Below are 18,979 nucleotides of genomic sequence, written 5' to 3'. Positions count from 1 at the left end.
GTTTATTTATACCCACACAGGGGCTCAAAAGAAGGCAGTACAAACAAAGTATAAGAGCACATTTTATGTCCATACAAGGCAATATCGAGAAGCACAATCGATCAGTGGGAGGAGCTAACAGTTTTGGGGTCTCAGCTAACACATTCCAATCTAGGACTAACCATTAACAGATGCGGACCCTAACGGTCAGCGGCAAAATAAGGGGACGCTAATAATAGCCTGTTGCTGGGCAGATTCAAAGGCCATGAGCAGAAAGGTAGGACAACGCACATGGTCAACACGAGGTAGCGTGTGGCAGACAAAATGGCTGTCATGAATCCAAAATGGATGCCGCCAAATGTCAAGATAACGGCCAAAACTAAGATGTCTTTTGCTAACGCTCAACTTAATCGCTGTTAAATTACAACATGAGATGTAAAGATGTGAGCAGGAGCACCGATCAGGTTGTCTCGTGAGTGGGCATAATTTTGAGGTCAGGCAGAGCCCAGTAAAGATTCAGCAAAACTATGGAAGCCACTTAGTCCCACTATACAATAAACTCCTTTCCATTGGGCGCATATATAATGGCAAATGTATTCCGGCCCGCAGGTAGAAAACCAGACTACGTTTGTTCAGGTCCTCTCAAACTACATATAAAGAGTCGCATACGGGCGCCATTTTCAGGTCAGGCATGCCAATAATAGAAGCGGTAGAGAACCTCCGAAAATGCACAGTCTTTCATCTTTCTTTTCAAGTTGGGAGGGAAAGCGCTGCTCAACGGACCGCAGATGGAGTGCGGAGCTCTCCGGGGAAGCTTACTTGTAGAACGTTTCAGCCCCCATCTCGGTCACCGATGTTGCGGTGAGCTGGCAGCCATTTTGATGGAAGGCGGCAGGGAAAGCTTGTTCCTCGGTGATCTTGAATGAGGAAAAAAGACACTGGAACACCTGGAAAGCAGTAGCACTGCTCACGTATTGGCTCTGTAGGAATGCTGGAACCTGGAACTGGTGAGGGATTAGGTGGATCCAGTCATTGTGCGAAGAAAGCCTGCTGCAAAGGACCCTGGCAGCGGAGCTGCACAATTAGGCTGCCAATCACCGCGCTTAGCTTACAGCTTATATCCACAAATGGATTACTGCACTGGAAAGGGCCTGTAAAATTCAGAGGGTCCCCCTGGAGCAGTGGGCAGCAATCTTGTGTCTCTCCTTTGTAGACAAATGTAGAAACTCGCTCCTCACTGTTAGAAAAGAGGATGCCGATGTTTACCACATCTTGAAGAGTGCACTGATTGAAGGGTTTGGCCTTATCACTGAATAGTTTAGAATACAGTTCAGAGATACCAAAAGGCACAGACTCAAGACTGGGTTGACTTTGTAGATTTTGCTACTAAGGCTCTGGAGGGCTGGTTAATCGCAGTAGGTGTGTGATTTCAAAGGATTGTACAACTTAATTATGAGGGCGCAGATCCTTAATAATTTTCAAAATCAGCTCTTGCATCAGTACCTGGTGGACTCTGATCTGACCTCTCCCCAAGAATTGGGAAAGAAGGCAGACAAATGGGTCAGAACAAGGGTGAAGCAGAAGGTTCAGAACTAAGGTGGTCACCCAAAGAAGCAAGATTCAAAGAACTCTGACAAGGGTGGGGAAAAGGGTAAAGACCAGAAGTCTTCTCAAGGTCCCTAAAAATCTACGTCTGGTGGGGAGTCCCAATTAAGCAAAGAAAAAAGGGCAAACAAAACCATGGTGTAAAATCTGTAAACAGAAAACCTATTGGAATAGTGATAGTAATAAGTCCAAAGACTCAACTCCAGCCACCATTGCCCCTAAGGCAACTGTTCCCCCTCGTTCAGCTCCAAGTGGTGGTACTCAGAATAAGGGTGTAGTAGGGTTAACCCTGGGTTCTGAGATGGACTCTGGCCTAGTCAGAGCTCCAACTCAGGCTGTACTGATCTGTGATGGAGACATATATATGTCTTCCTTTGTCAGTCCCAGTAATCTGGGCAAGTACAGACAGCAGCCTTTGATTAATGGGAAAGAGGCTTTGGCATTCAGGGACACAGGGGAAAGTGTCACAATGGTGACATAAGACCTTGTGGCTCCTGAGCAGATCATACTTGGTGAAAGTTACCAAGTGACCTATGCTAGCAATTTTAGGACTGACCATGCCCTGGCAGTTGTTAATTTCTCCTGGGGAGGGGTAACTGGCCTCAAAAAGGTTGTGGTAAGTGTAGACCTCCCTGTTGAATGCTTGCTTGGCAATGATTTAGAGTCACAGGCCAAAATGCCAAGAACTGAACAGGCCCTGGATTCTGGAAGAATGGACCAGGTGCCTTCCAAGATGAGGAGTAGTAGGGTAAAGGCAGTGCCTTCCCCCCTAACTCAGAATACAGATCAGTCTCTTGAGGGAGAAGATCCTAGTCCTGAAGAAACTGTCCCAGATGAGCTTGAGCCTGATCGGGTGGAGTTCTTGTGGACAACGTACCCTTCCAGGGCAGATCTGAGCCAGTAGCAGCTGAGCTATCCTCTCATGAACCCCTCAGACTGCTGGGAATGCTAGTAGTACCCATAGGATCTATTGGGATGATGGACTCCTATACTCAGAGAATAGAGACCCCAAGACTGGTGCAGCCAGGAGGTTGGTTATACCTCTGAAGCTTAGGATTTCTATTAACATTAGCCCATGATATTCCCTTAGCAGGTTACCTGGGCCAAAACAAGACTTGTCCTTCACTTTTATTGGCACCACATGTCTGAAGACACCAAGGAGTTTGTTTGCCCCTGTGTCACCTGTCTAGCCAGTGGTATGGCAGGTGGTGCAACAACTCCCCCCCTGATGCCACTTCCTGTGGTGGGGGTTCCCTTTGAGAGAGTTGGGATTGATATAGTTGGTGCCATGGTTCCTCAGACAGCCTCTGGCCACAGATGTATCCTGGTGGTGGTGGGCCCTGCCACCAGGTACCCAGAAGCCATTCCCCTTCTTTGGAGTATTCTCAAGATTAGGCTTCCCTAAGGAGGTAGTTTCAGACAGAGGTACTAACATTATGTCTAGTTACTTGACTGCAATGTGGAAGGAGAGTGGATTTAATGACAAAGTCACTACACCCTATCACCCGCAATGCAACGGTTTAGTTGGAAAGTTCAACAAAACCTTAAAGCGCATGATCAAGGGTCTCCCAGAAAAGCTTAGGTGTAGATGGGACATCCTACTGCCTTGCCTTATGTTTGCATACTGAGAGGTTCCTCTGAAGGGGGTTGGTTACAGCCCTTTTGAACTTATGTGTGGGCATCCTGTAAGAGGTCCCTTGTTGCTGGTGAAGGATGGATGGAAGTTACCTCTCAAACCCCCTAAACAGGTTATAGTTGACTATGTACTTGGTATCCGCTCCAGGATGGCAGACTATATGATAAAGGCAACCAAAAATCTTGAGGCTAGCCAGGAATTTCAAAAGGCCTGGCATGACCAACAGGCTGTGCTAACTGTTTACCATCCAGGGCAGAAAATGTGGGTGTTGGAGCCTGTGGCCTCAGTAGCTCTCCAGGACAAGTGGAGTTGCCCCCATACAATTGTTGAAGAGAAGGGAGAGGTTACCTATCTGGTAGACCTTGGAACTCCCAGGAGCCCCCATAGGGTGCTTCATGTCAACAGACTGAAACCATCTGTTGACCGGGCAGACATGGGCTTGCTCATGGCTACTGATGAGGGACAGGAGGAAGAGAGTGAGCCACTCCCCAACCTGCTCTCACAGAACTCTGATGATGGGTCAGTTGATGGTGAAGCCTTGGCTGGCAGCCTCACTGCCCAGCAACAAGCCGGTAGACAGGTGCTCGATCAGTACAGAAACATGTTCTCTCTGACTCCAAGTCAGACTGCCTGGTGCACTCATGTAGTGGTGTAACCACCTTCCAGAAAGGCTTTAGTTTTTTGGGGCTGGGTGGGTGCACTCTGAGAGTGCTTTGATATCTGCACTGGAGGCACATTTGGAGTCCCTGTGCATAGTTCAGTTCAAACCGATTGCAGGGGCTACCAGCCCCTGCTCTGGCGCGATACTGGTAAAAGGAAATGGGTGTAGCAAACCCTCTTTCCAAAGCCTCCCATAGGTGGTTCCCTAGAGTTCGTCAAACCCCTTTCTTAGGTATAAGTAAGGAACGCCTGGCAACAGGACTTTAGATATTCCTGGATGAAACTCTGCAACTGAATTCTGTAGTTCTGAAAAATTCTGGACTCGTGCAACAAACTTTGTCGTAGCATGACGATTTTTATATCAAAAGACCGATAATGGCTAGTACACTATGCACAAGCATTTGCGTCATAATCGAGTAACGATTTCACCTCGAAATCGTCATTTTCGTTTTTGAGCCCTTGGGTTCCATTTTACGCTTGGCGGCCATTTTGTGAGTTGCCCTTCACATAGGCTTGTAACTACAGCTGAATTCGATATCAAAGGACACATACACCTTAATTGACTTTTCTGTGACCTGGGCAAGCTGGAACCATTGCCCCGAGCCAAACCTGTTTGGTCAGTTCCTCTCCCAGTGGCCGAACGAGATAGCATCAAAGCACAACAGGCCATAAACTGTTCCCATCGCACACACACCCCACCCAAATCTTGCTCACACCTGTCCCTGCTCTTTTCTCTTCTTTTGCTTTATGATGAGGAGGAGCCCGGTTTTATTGGGGGTACACCGATATCTGATGAAAATGTTGGGCCTTGCCGGGTAATTCATCACGGACTGGACGAACTGAAATGTGGACTTGTCATCATGACTTTTTCTTTGTAGTGAAAATATGTGAATAGCCTACTGTAAATCTAGGAATGTTTGCCTGCAGCTTAATATTTAGTATAAAAAGAGAAGCCTGGCTCTGTAATGTTGAGCAGTCTCCTGAGAATATACACACTGTGTTGTTGTACTTCTAGGACGCTTGTTACTTGGTTGCAGCCAATAAATTCGATCTTTGACTTCACCTAGAAGACTCGTGTTTCTGTGGTCTGAATCAGGAAAGTACTCGAGGTCTTTGGGTGTTGCCCCTGACACCGCTGGGTTACCGGATCAGTACCGGTTCTGAAAAACTCAGTACCTCAATTCTTGAACTTCGACGCTCTACTAAAGACTAGAGGACTGAAGAAATCTCCCTTGGGGTCAGGAGTGACTGCTTGGCAGGCACCAACAAAGCATTGGCCAGTCTCTATCTCCGAAGCACCCGATGAACTCCGAAGTACCTGCAGCCCAGGAAGAGTATTTCAAGACTTCTTGGATGCCGACATAAGGCCCTAGAAAATCTGAGACCCATAGCCCTCAAAAGCGACATGGAACCAGAACTTCTGGACACCCTGCACATTTGCTAGTGCATTGACTTCTCGACATCTGTTGAAGATGTGCTGTGGGTTTCTTGTAGCCGAAGCCCTGACCACCATTAGCACTGAAGATTGTGGTCCTACACTCTACGAGTGTCCCGTGAGCCCACTTCTTACATTTCCGATCGAGGCTCCCTCATAGTCCTTGGTCCTTTGACCGGTGAGCCCCTCTGAATGCAACTCTTATTTTCCTTGGGCTTCCTCTGTTGCTCCAGACGTGCCCTGACTCTCCACCATGTGGTGAGTCCCTCAGACCTTGCTGATCTGCAAGCCTTTCTCTGCTTTCTGTGTGGGTTGCTGTTGCCAAGGCTTGTTGGATCTAATCTGGGCACCGACACCGCAGCACTCGACATCCTTCATCGGACTGCTAAATTCCAGATCCTGGTCATCGACACCTCCTGGTCTTCATGGCTGAGGTGGGCATTAGTCTATCGTGCCCCTGGTCACTAGCTAGCGACCTAGACTCTGTCCCCTCTGCTTTCAGGTTCTTCTCAGCTTCGATCCAGACTTGGATGCACCTGGCCACTTTCCTCTTCGACAGCAGCAGCACTTTGAAGCAGATCGGCAACGGAAACGACGACGATTTCCGACACCAAAAGACAGGTTTGCACCCGGCTTCCTTGGGTGTGGTAACTCGAGTACTCTGGTGCTCCTGTGGATGTTGTCTCTAGAACCCCTGAAGTCTCAAGGGGTTTGCTCAAAGTCCCCCTCTAAGTGTCCCTGTGGGTCCCCTGTGTCACTACCTTGGGTGGTTCCTGGTGTCCACAGCGCTTCTACAGGCTCTTGGCCTTGTGCCTAGTCAAGTTGTGGTTCTTATACCACTTTCTTAATATATGGTTCGGAGCGCTCCTTGGGCTCAAAGTATATTGTGCTAATTTACTGTGTGCTAATAGGTTCACTGTGTGTATTTTTCGCTCTAGCCTCATAAAGAGACTAGTGTGATGTGTTTAGAATAAATACATATATTTTCTATATATACCTGTTGTGGTTCTCCTTATATTTGGTCATTCACGAGATTATAGACTGGTAAAATAAGCTGCTTTACATTCCTTCAAGACTTAGCCTGAAGGCTGCTCTCCACAGCTACCACTAGGATAGCTTTCTATAAAAGTTGTCTTTAACATATCATCAATAAGGGTTGTTTGGGCTGGTGCAAGGTTCCCACTAAAATAGGGGAGAGCATATACACTTTCACAGCCTCCAAATTTAATTTGAAAACCTGAGGCAAACCTAGCAACAGGCAGTTTCATCAACTGGATCAACTCTTCACTGAACTAGCAAACACATGAAGAAATCCAAGCCCTGATTCTGTGATTACCTAGGCAAACAGAAACAGATTTGCAGAAGAGCCGAGAGACGCTGGAGAAATAACTACACTAGTAGAGGCAAGATGGCGCCCGCGCGAGTGGACGCGTAAGCTGACCTATCCAGCCTCTCCACAGGGTGATCACAGAGAGAACACGCTTTTCAGGAGTTCTATGCGCCGCATTCAGGCAGTGCTCGACGGAGGAAAACTAACTGGATTGATCATTCGACGGATGCTGAGAACTATATTAATACCTTAAGGATAAAAGTATAGAAGTCCTTACGGTTCACTTTCACTGTGTTTCATCAGCAGCGAGAGAAACGGGAGAATCGACTCCCTGATGCTGGGCGTTCTTGTGGTTATCCGTCTGCTATCGACTCGATACCGCTGCGCTTGGTGGGCGGTGACCGACGCAGCTGCTGGTGGTTTTCGGAGTCTGAACAGCATTGTAGACGGAGTACGAGCAGCTACCAGCAAGCTTGGGGACCGAAGAATGGCTCCTAAGGGAACACGTGGAAAACGGGTGCTGGAGACATCTGGTGCCGGTTTGGGAAAAGGAGTGGATGAAGGAAATAAATCCAGACAGACTGCCGGAGCCGTCAAGAAGAAAAATGAAGCTGGTAAGACTAAAAACATTACAGAAGACAGAACGCTACCTGCACTTTTTAATGCAGCTGAGGAGAAGCGAAAAGGGAAAGTAGATTCTGCTTCAGCATGCATTCAAGCCAAGACTAAGGTTTTGTCTAATGCTCAATCTGATGCCAATGCTAATGCTGATAATTCTGAAAATGTTGAATTGACTAGAGCGTATAACGCGGATTCTAATGTGCATTCTGATATCACGGCGGAAGTACTCGAGAGTAACATTGAGACTGTGACTGTGACGGAGATTGGATTGGGACTGGAGGGTAGAAACGCAGCGGTTTCATCAGAGAAAGCCACTATACTACACGAAATGCTTGCCACAAGTAACACAGCAGCTGTTTCAGCTTCTAACACTGGTAACACTGGTAATCTACAAAATGCTGTACATAGTCAGCCAGCACAACCTATATTGGAACAACTGCTCACAACTGATGGTGAGTCAGGGGATTTTTATTCCCTTTCAGAATGCTCAGTTTCATCCTGAGACAATTTAACTGCACAATATTCAAAACAGATGCGTATGGTTGATGATAGTGAGTGTGAATTAGAGGATTCTATTGATTTAGGTGAAGACAGCCCAGCTACTATCCGCGAAAAAGGACAATTGAGATGGAGGACAGAGTCCTAGACAGTAATCAACCGTCCGCTGCATACAACGGTAGAACAGTATCACCTGAAGAGGATGATATTACCCTGCACACGATCTATCAAACAATTCTTTCACATATGGATAAAACGGAGCAAGAAAGTCTAAGAATACTAAATTCCTGTCGCAGATTACAGAATTCAATAAGGCGGTTGGCAAAATCTCAATCTGACTTTGGGGAAAGAGTTGTGGAAGCTGAAACCAGGGTCTCTAATATTGAGGATCAACTTGCTCAACAGAAGACTACTACAGAGCTATTAATTGCTAACAAAGAGGACATAGAATGGAAAATGGCGGACTTTGAAAATCGCGCCCGTCGCAACAACTTGAGACTCATGCAGATCCCAGAAGGAAAAGAGGGACAGGATTCACGAAAATTTATTGTAGAGCTATTCAAGCAGGCTTTTCCTGGGATAACGAAATGGGACTGGGATAGAGAAAAAGAACGGGCTCATAGATATCCATTTAACATTTGTTTACGGTCGGGCTCTACTGATACTTGACCTAGACCCTTTCTTGTTGCATTGAACAGTTTTTTAGCCAGAGAGGATGTATTTATGAGCACACGGCACAACAGGAAAAGAAAGGGGAAGGTTTTGAATTTTTTGCCACGCCTGATTTTTGTAAATATACAATGGATTCGCGCTGGCAGTTATGACAGATGGTCACACAATTTCAGAGCAAGGGCACACAAGCCTATATAGTGAATCCAGAAAAGCTTAAAGTGATTCATAAAGAAAAAACACGTTATTTCACTAATGTGGCAGCTGCAAAGGAATATTTACGTGCTATATAGGCACACAGAGCAAAATTAGTTAACCGGTTAATCCGGATTCTCAGTATATTTGATTTTGTTTTCTCTCTTTATTAATGGTGACTGTATTGTTTGGACGTTTGCTATCCCTGTGGGAGCAAGGCTGGGGGCTTGGGAAGCTCCACATCCCAGGACTATAAGTCCTAAAGTCTTGGAAAGAGGGGGGGGAAGGGGAGGGTTTGGGAGGGGGGAGGGCTGTGCAGAGTTGTGGGGTTTTGAAGGGGATGGTAGCACGGTGGGGGTAGAAAGGGGAAAAACCTCGAATGGGACAAATCATAGCACAAGAAGGAAGTCATGTTTGATTTAAAGCTAACCTGTATCAGTAGTTTTGAGAGAATTAGTAAACTTTGCATCTCAGACTGGAATGTCAAGAACAATTTCAATGCTGCGTAGTATTAAAATATGCTCCTTAAATGTGTCTGGGCTTAACAATGTGAAAAAAAGAAATATAATTGCGTCGGAAATTCTCTATATTCGACCTGATATTTTATGTCTTCAGGAGACACATTTAGCATGGAGCAATAACTCATTAGTATGAGATCTGGGATATTCGCTAATTTGTGCTTCACAACAGACCTCTATTACTCGAGGAGTGATGATATTATCAAAGCCACGATTATGTACAATAATTCGTACCTTAACGGACAAATGGGGCAGATGGGCTGTATCAGAGGTAAAGATTAATTCTTCCAGTATAACTCTATGCTCAATTTATGGGTAAACCTAGATGAACCCGAGGTGCTCGAAAATTTAAACATGGAATTAGCTAATTGGGCAACACCGTTGATAATATGTGGGGATATGAATATTAATTTAAACAATACAGAACTTGCAGGTGGACCTAATAGTTACAGGGGACGTAAACCACGTGTATTCAATGCTTTATATAATTTGATAACAGATCATGGCTTAGTAGACACCTGGAGTAACTTGAATCCTACATTACCAGGTTATACATATTATTCGTTGCCACATAAGAAATTTGCCCGATTAGACTATTTTTTTGCTCCCTTATCGATATTAATGGCTCAAGTTGAACAAGTTGAACTATTTCCATAAGTAACGTCTGATCACGCACCCATTGTATTTAGTATACCTGATCTGAAAGTTGCCCAGGAGGGAAGAACTTTTACTTTTGATAGAAAATTATGCCATGATGAAGAATTTAAGACTTTAATGTCAAAATGGATAAGGGAATTTATTAATTTTAATTTGGGGTCGGTCAGTATAGATATAGTATGTGATAAACTTAAAGCTTGTTTTAGAGGGGAGGTGATGAGTTATGGTAATTTTTTCCAGAAAAAGTTAAGGGGGAAATGCAAGATTTATACATGGCTTTAAAAATTTCAGAGGAGAATTTAATAAAGGAAATTCAAAAAACTGATCATCAACGACAAATAGGAGAAGCTGAGGATAATGTGGCTAGAAGTCGGGCCAAGATTTCAGGGGTGTGGAGTAAGGAAAATGCAAGAAAGTATTTGGTGTACAAACGCCAATTACATGAATATGGTGAGGCAATCGGAAGATCCTTGGCTCTACGGCTAAAAATGCAATCTACATCAAGATCTGTACCTAAATTACAGGATCAACAGGGTAATATACAACAGGAACCAGATAAAATCCTTGATATATTTCAGCAATTCTATGCAGAATTATCCACACAACAAAAAGCTGACAGAGTGGAGCCAAGATTCGATTTGGGGGATTTTATACAATTAAACGATAAAGATAAAGAGTGGTTGGATAGCCCACTTACTTTGGAAGAACTAGAATTGGCGGTAAAAAGCTTGGCGAACGGCAAGGCCGCGGGACTAGGTCATATTCCTGGTGAAGTTTATAAACTATTTTTTGAACAACTAAAATATATTATGCTGGACACATTTAGAACAGTACAAAAGGGTAAAGCTCCAAAATCATGGAATGACGCCACTATTGTTGTGTTTGGCAAAAAGGGTAAACCTCCAGAATTGCCGGGTTCATATCGCCCGATATCCTTACTCAATTGTGATAGCAAATTATACTCAAAAATAATAGCTACCGTATCTCTAAAGTTATCACTCCGTTAGTCTCCTTAAACCAACATGGATTTATCCCTAATAGAGGTACTGTGACACATATAAATAAAGTTATTCTACTCTTTGATATCGCTCACGCAGAAAATCGCGCATTAGCGTTAATATTACTTGACGATGAGAAAGCGTTTGATCGTGTAGAATGGCATTATTTATGGGAAGGAATGAGGAAATCAGGATTTGGAGACAACTTCTTGACTGCAATTCAAGTGCTATACTCCGCTCCGAATGCAAGAATCGCAGCAATGGGGTGTAAATCAGCTGTGATTAAAATCACAAGAGGGACTAGGCAAGGTTGCCCGTGTTCTACACTATTGTTTGCCTTATTTATCAATCCTTTCTTAATTAGACTGTCTAATAGTCCTTCAATTAAGCCATTTATAGTGCAAAATATACCGCATAAAGTATTCGCTTATGCGGATGATGTAGCAGTAATTACGGTTAATCCAGCTGAGGCGCTAGTAGAGATTGAGCAACGGCCCTATATTTTGGCTTAATATCTGGTTACAAACTTAACGCCGCAAAGACTCAAGTCTTATGTACTAGTAATACTCAAATTACCGACCCTAGAGTTGTAACCAAAGTAATGTACCTTGGGATTATAATTAAGACCTCCATGAAAGAAATTGTGGAAAATAATTGGACCAACATATCTCAACATATTAAGAAATCGCTAGATAGGTGGGGACGCTTACAATTAACAATTATTGGAAGGGGGAACATCATCAAGATAAGTATTTTACCAAAAGTTTTGTACTTATTTAGAGCAATACCTTTAGAGATTCCACCACATCACATTCAACAGTTACAATCTACATGTGCGAGGTTTCTATGGTTTCCAGGGAAAACCCGCCAGGCAATGAGACTAATGACACTCCAGGTTAATAGAGGTGGTCGAGCTATCCCTGATTTTTAAAAATATTTTTATGTATGCTTTTTACAAAGATTGCGATTGCTATTAACTGGAGAATCGGTAGAGGATTTGGCAGAAGCACCATCTATATTCCATTTATTGTGAGGAAACGAAGCCAGACGTAGCCTATTTGAAGAACTCAAAGGCAATTACTATAGGAGAACAAGGTATGAGATTCTGGAAACAGCCTTTGTAGTATGGCGGAAGGTATCTAGAATGATAAAATTACCGAAAGTGTCATATTACACACCGTTCAATGCAGAGAAAATATTACCCTCAGTCTTCTGGGATCGGGTTGCTATAGAATGGACACAAAGGGGGATAACGCAAATTGGGGATCTGTTTGAAGTAGACAGGTCGATTGCTACTTACGAGAGCCTGACATTAAAATATCAATTGACCAAGCCTTCCTTCTATAAATATCTACAAGTAAGAGACTTTGTAAATCCAAGGCATATTCGATCTGGTACTATTCCTATAGTAGAGGCTGTTCGAACAAGGAAAAAAATAGGGTTTTTGTACACATTACTAATGGACTATAGACCTGATGATCTACAGAAGTGTAATACGTATTGGCAAAATCAGTTGGGGGAACCTAATTTATTAATAGAAGATGCAATTGTTATGTCTAAGGAAGCGTTCTTATCTGCCAACTTGAAGGCCTAGTTTTTTAAGACTGTCTTTAGATTATACTACACTCCAGAATGAATGATGAAGTGGGGCCCACAATACGATGGGAAATGCTTCCGTTGTAAATCCGATAATGCTGATAGTACTCATATTTTTTTTAACTGCAATAAACTGCATCAACTAGTGACCCACATCGAAAATGTTCTCACTAGGATTACACAGACTATTGTGAAGATTTCCCCAGCGTTGATGTTACTAGGTACAGGGGACAATGTGAAAAAGGGAACCACTTTATATAAATTCAGATAATTGCTATTTGTAGCTATGACTGTTGCCCGCCTTTGTATCGCCTCAGACTGGTTACAAGAGGAACCTCCCGCATTCGAATTTTGGCGTGCCAAACTATATAATCGTTTTGAACTGGAATGGAGTTTGTATTCTTTAAAAGGGGCAAAAAACCTAAACCTGGTACATTAATCTGGGGTGCAATCCATAAACATTTATAGATGTGAAATGTTAAAATCTGCAGTACTAATATTGTATAAAATTGAACTTTATGATTTGTGATACAAATGTGTTGTTAGTGCTGATGACCTCTCCCTTCGGGGGAACAATACATTTAAAAAATATATTTTTAAAAAGGAGAAATAACTACACAATAGCCAATAACATTTTATAATCCCAATCATTGAGTACCTATAAAAAAATGATACTGGACCAGAAGAGCAAATACTTTCAGATAAAATCCAGCAGGCAGGCAACTCCAACGAACCACTATTCACAACACTGAAGAAACTAGTTAAACATCCGGAACCACAAAAAAAGGACTCTAGTGTAGCATTCTGCAATTAACTCGCAGGGAATTTTAAGAACAAGGTGCAAACCATCTTTGAATCCCTCACAGAGTGGGACGACGGCATGGTAGTCACTACCGTCACAACCACCCCATGCCCCATCAATGTATTAGATTACCTTTCCCCACCCAGTATAGAGCAAGTCTCGCTGACCATTAAATCAATAAAATCCGAAGCACCCACGGACCCCTGTCCACCCAATATATTTCATATGGCACGGTCATAATCAGTGAACATCTCAGCATACTCATCAAAGAAATTATCACCTCAGGTGTCTTTTCAGATGGATGGAACATGGTGACAATTATTCCTTTTTTGAAAAAAACCTAACCTAGATCCCATCAAAAATAGTAATTACAGACCAAAAGCAAGATTTCCTTTCTTGGCCTAGGTTCTGGAAAAAAATGTCAACTTCCAACTAATGGCAGACTCGACAGACTTGTTAGATTCCTCCCAGTATGGTTTCCGACAAGGACATGGCATAGAGACTGCGATGATTATGGAAGCAGAGGAGATCCTGGCAAAACTGGACACAGGTGCCAAAGCCGCCTTGATTCTGTTAGATCTGTCGGCGGCCTTTGACACCGTGAACAACTTTTTAATCAAAAGGCTCCAAGACGTAGGTGTCAAAAACACTGCTATAAGGCTCATCAATTCCTATCTGAGCAAAAGATATCAATACTTTGATATCGGTGACTCCTGCTCAGAGCAGTTCACGCTGCCATGTGGGGTTCAGCAGTATAGCGTAGAATGTGCACTAAATACTTTCCCAATGAGATAGCACTTATTAATTAATGAGTGAGAAGTACTCCAGATGGGTAGGCATTTTGTACAAAATTGTGGACTCGTTTGGATCACGTTGCCAAAGTTAACACACTCTAGGTCAGAGGAGACATTTCCTTGCAGTCCATGATGGAGCTGTAGTGTAGAATTTGCACCAAACATTTACAACACAAGACAGCACTTACTAAATAACATGTAGGAAGTTCTCCAGTTGGGCAGAGATTTAGCACAAAACTGTGGACTCTGGTTGGATAAAGGGACAGGAGAGGTTGCTTTCTGGCTCTGATGTTCTGGCCAGTGGCATAATTAAAGTTTAAGGGACCCCCTGCAATGTACACAGAGGGGCCCCCACTGTGGATTTAAACTGGAGCGCTCAGGCCTGAGTAGTGTTGAGGGGGCACGTGCTGCTCTCCCACCCCCGCACCACAGGGCATGCGGGGGCCTGTGTTACGCCCCTGGCAGCCCGAGAGCAAGGTCCTGGGGGACAGAAACATGTTGGGTGAATTTACTTAACTGACTCTGTTCTTGTGAACTTTATTTTGCAGGAGAAGGGACAAATGTGTTGTGATATTTAGCGGCGTGGCAGTGCTGCATGAGTTTGCGGGACCGAAATATCCTGAAATTTCTGACCGATGATGTTCAGTGTTAGCGGTGTGGCTGTAATGAAGTTGAGAGCATGCTGGAGCATGAATGTTGGTCTTTCATCCAATGAACCTTATTTAAGTAGACTGAAACAAAAGGGAGTTCACAATAATATAACATATCAAATTCATAAAGGACGTTTGACTCCACAATTAGGGCCATCTAAAACTTAAGTTTAGGCAAATGTATTTCAAATCAACAGTTAGTTTCAGGCAATAGGCACAACAGAGGAATTAAAAAAAACACACCATTATAAATGGCAAACTGAGATGTTGTAAGAGATTTTGGGGCATATTATCAAGAACCGGTGTTAAAATTATCGCTGTTTTATCAGCAGGAAACTGCAGATAAAACGGTGATAATGGGCTTGATAATACGCCCTTGTAAATTCCCATAGAAGCCCATGTGAACACAAGAACATGCAGGTAACAGTGGTGGGGGTGGAGTCTTCAGTAGAAGTCTTTCAGGATAGTGAATAAGTGTTCAATATATCCGTTTCACTGACTGGCGAAGAGAGTCTGCCTAACTTTAAACAATACACACACGTATTAAAAGACACTGAAGCTTCAAGAAATCTCAAATTTTCTATCACATCTTCATGAACTAATCAAATTAATCCTTCTGGTCACATTTGCAACATTGTCCAACAGCTGCGGTCCGGACAGGTAAACGTGGTGGGGTTGGGTAGGGTTTTTTATTGTATGACGAGGCTTTCAGGACTCAGATGTATGTAACCAAACTCCTTTCTTTTACTAATGATCATGAGAACTCATCTGCAAAGGAAAATTACCTACAAGCAAAATACATTTTAATGCAAGGCCTTCAGATATTTAAGTGATCGTGACCACAATGCAATTTGAATACATGAATATATGTATTTATACCTGTGCAGGTTTAACTTAAATATAAATGCAACATTTGAATAAAATGTAGACCTATTCATGAAAATACAGTCAAAATATCAATGTAAAATGTAAATAATGAATACACGTGAGCCTTTCAAATGAGCATTAGTGTTTTCGATGGTTACTTTCCATTAATGTATTTAAAATGTTTTATACATGGTATGTAAATGTAAATGTAAATGTATTTGAGCTTATATAGCGCACAGCTACCCGCAGTGGGTTTCCCGGCGCTTGCTTAGGGAACCCGTCCTGGTATTCCCCTGTGAGATAACCCCGGCAGGGTATCCACAAGGTGAAAGCCAGGCATCCCGCCGCGAGGGGCCGTAGTGGAGATTAAGCAAGCTATTGCCCAGAGTCGCAGAGTGTGAACCCGTGAGTCGAGAAGGCACCGGAGCGAGAATTATCGAGTCCGTGGAATTTTTAGCCCAAGACCCGCCGAGGCGGGGAATTGAACCCTGGTCCAGGGCCGATCTCAGCTTCCGGGTCTGCCGCCTCTAACCCCTGAGCCACACTTCTCACTTCTATATTATTAGAATACCAGTAAATATGATGCCAAATGTGAATTCATAACTGTGCATAAATTCCATGTAAAAGGGTGAAGGCTATATTGATGCTGCTCCAAGTTTCAGTGCTTCAAATGTGTATTTTGTACTAGAGGACAAGTATAGGTGGAAATATCTCTTTTTAGCACCTTCGAAGCACAGTTGGTGTGACCTGTGTGCAACTTGTTTTATAACCGGTATGACCTGTGCGTCACCTGTGTGTGAGCTGTGTATAACCTGTATTGACCTCTGTGTGAGTTATGTGTGACCTGTGTTTGACCTCTGTGAGCTGTATGAGGCCTGTGTGAGTTGTTTGTGACCTGTGTGTCTGAGACATGTGTGTGACCTGTGTGGGTTGTGTCTGATGTGTTTGACCTGTGTGAGTTGTGTGTGACTTGTATGTAACATGTGTGAGCTGTGTGTGACCTCTGTGTGAGCTGTGTGTGATCTGTGTGAGTTGTGTGTGACCTGTCTTTGACCTGTATGACCTGTGTTGAGTGGTATATGTGTGTGAGACTTGTGTGTGAGACTTGTGTGTGACCTGAGTGAGTTGTGTCTCACTTTTGTGACCGGTATGAGTTGTGTGTGTGACTTCTGTGAGTTATGTGTGACCTGTATGTTACCTGTGTGACCTTTGTAAGTTGTGTGTGACCTGCATGTAACCTGTGTGACCTGTGTGTGACCTTTGTAAGTTGTGTGTGACCTGCATGTAGCCTGTGTGACCTCTGTGCGACCTTTGTAAGTTGTGTGTGACCTGTATGTAACCTGTGTGAATTGGGTGTGGCCTGTGTGACCTCTGGGTGACCTGTGTGTGACCTCTGCTCTCTTGTATTCACAGAGACTCCTGAGCTGAGGATGGTCCTGGTCGGGAGGCTGGCAGCGGGGAAAAGTGCGTCCGGAAACAGCATCCTGGGGCAGAAAGTGTTCAAATCCGGAACGTCTTCAAATGCAGTCACACTTGAATGCAAGGACGGGACCTGTAACAGGGACGGTCGAAAGATCGTGGTCGTCGACACCCCCGGACTGTTCGACCCCGTGATTCTAAATTCAGAGATGGCTCGAGAGCTCGCTAAGAGTGTAGTAAAGTCGGCCCCCGGCCCCCACGCCTTCGTCCTGGTGATTGAAGCCGGTCGCTTCACCCCGGAGGAGGCGGAGGCCGTCCGGGACATCCAGACCCTGTTTGGAGAAGAGGCCTCGAGGTTCACGCTGGTCCTGTTCACACGGATGGATGGGCTGCAGGCTGCTGGGGTCACCCTGGAAGAGCACATCCGAGGTGCAGATCCGAAGCTGCGGGAGGTGCTCGAGGGCTGCGGGGGGCGCTACCTGGGCTTCAACAAACGGGCTTCATGGGAGGAGCGGGAGAAGCAGGCGGAGGCGCTGATCACAAAGATCCAGGAGATGATTGAGGAGAACGGGGGCTCCCACTACACCACGGAGATGTTTCAGAGGGCGGAGGAGGAGATCCAGGCACGGGAGAAAGAGATCAGGGAGGAAAGGCAGAGATCTGGGCAAAGTGATGAAAAGCTGCCGCCCCCCCGCGAAGAGGCCAAGAAGAGTTTCCTAGCATTCATTCTGCCAATGTTAAAACGAGACGGAGACCTGCCATCGCTAAATGCCATCGCATCAGCATTGAGCGGGCTATTCCAATAACTTGAATACAGCAGTGAAAAAAGAAAATGAAACTGCTGCTTCCTGGGCACAGGCTGCCGGCTCATCCACTTATATTTTCACCGCGAAATGTCTTTGGCTCACATATATTCACTGCCACGCTCATCACCTACATTCTTTTTTTCATCAGGGAATGCAATTAAAAAATTCAAATGGAAGGAGTGAACTTCCGGTTTGAGACCTCTCATTCAGAAGACCAAGGGCTCACCCAGACAATCAAAATAAAAGATGTGAATCTTAAACTTGTGAGCGGCACATTTACAAGAGAAACCCATGTATTCTTTACAAACTATGCAATGTTTTTAGTTCACTTACTATTATCGAGCCAAAGTGCATGTCTAGATTAATACGTTTCTACAGCTACAGAGTATTCATGGGTGTATTAATACCTTGGAAGATCTGATGTTACAATAGTCTGCAACAACTAAACATGTTCTGTCCTCACCTTGTCCTGACTCCTGTTTGTAGCCAGCAACTCCCATTGCGCATGCGTAGCAGCTGGCTCAGCTGACTGACAGTACCTGCAGTGATAATACATACTCAATGCAGTTTCAATCAACCCAAACCTGAGGAAGGGGTCCACATTCGGGTCCCAGGTACTGACCTTGGAAGCCTGAATCCTGATCGTGTTCCAGATTTTACTCTTCAAATGAAAGTCAACTTTAAGGCTATTTAACCTTAATATAAAACAAAAAAAGATTGATTTGATTTGATTTGATTTTGAGTTTTGTAGAGCGCACAGCTACCCGAGGGCATCCCGGCGCTAGAGACCGCAGTCCTGGAGGGTGGGAAGTCATGGGGGGAGTGCTCATGGGAAGAGAAGAGTCTTCAGTCTCTTCCTAAATCTGAGGTAGTTTTGTTCTTGCCTCAGAGAGAGTGGGAGGGCATTCCACAGTCTGGGGGCGTTGTATGAAAACAGACGACCGCCTGTTCTGGCCTTACTAATTCTGGGGACTTTTGCGAGGGAGAGGGAGTTGGATCTGAGTTGTCTAATTGAATGTTGATGAGACACAAGAGGCCTGAGGATGGGAGGGCCTTCATTGTGCAGAATTCTATGGGCAATGCACAGGGTCTTGAAGTTGATCCGTTCCTTGACTGGCAGCCAATGCAGACTTCTGAGGATGATTTAGAAAAGGGGGTGGTGATGAACAGAGTGTCTGAGTTAAGCAGACCACTCTTACCCAGTCCAAAGATCAGGGCTTGATCCATCACCGTTATTTATCTCA

General features: G+C 44.3%; 1 protein-coding gene across 1 annotated transcript in view; it reads left to right on the top strand.

Moving 5' to 3' along the window:
• The window catches only part of LOC144826930 (GTPase IMAP family member 4-like), a 255,429-nt gene extending 237,232 nt beyond the window's left edge, over positions 1 to 18,197 (top strand). The window contains exon 3 of the mRNA XM_078685392.1: positions 16,924 to 18,197. Within this exon, the coding sequence (XP_078541518.1) occupies positions 16,924 to 17,735 (812 nt within the window). The 3' untranslated portion in view covers positions 17,736 to 18,197. The remainder of the gene's footprint in view (positions 1 to 16,923) is intronic.
• The last annotated feature ends 782 nt before the right edge of the window (positions 18,198 to 18,979 follow it).

The sequence above is a fragment of the Lissotriton helveticus genome, chromosome 4_1 (assembly GCF_964261635.1).
Source record: "Lissotriton helveticus chromosome 4_1, aLisHel1.1, whole genome shotgun sequence".
NCBI lineage: Eukaryota > Metazoa > Chordata > Amphibia > Caudata > Salamandridae > Lissotriton > Lissotriton helveticus.
The sequence above is the reverse complement of the archived record's forward strand: the minus strand, read 5'-3'. Positions and strand labels throughout refer to the sequence as shown.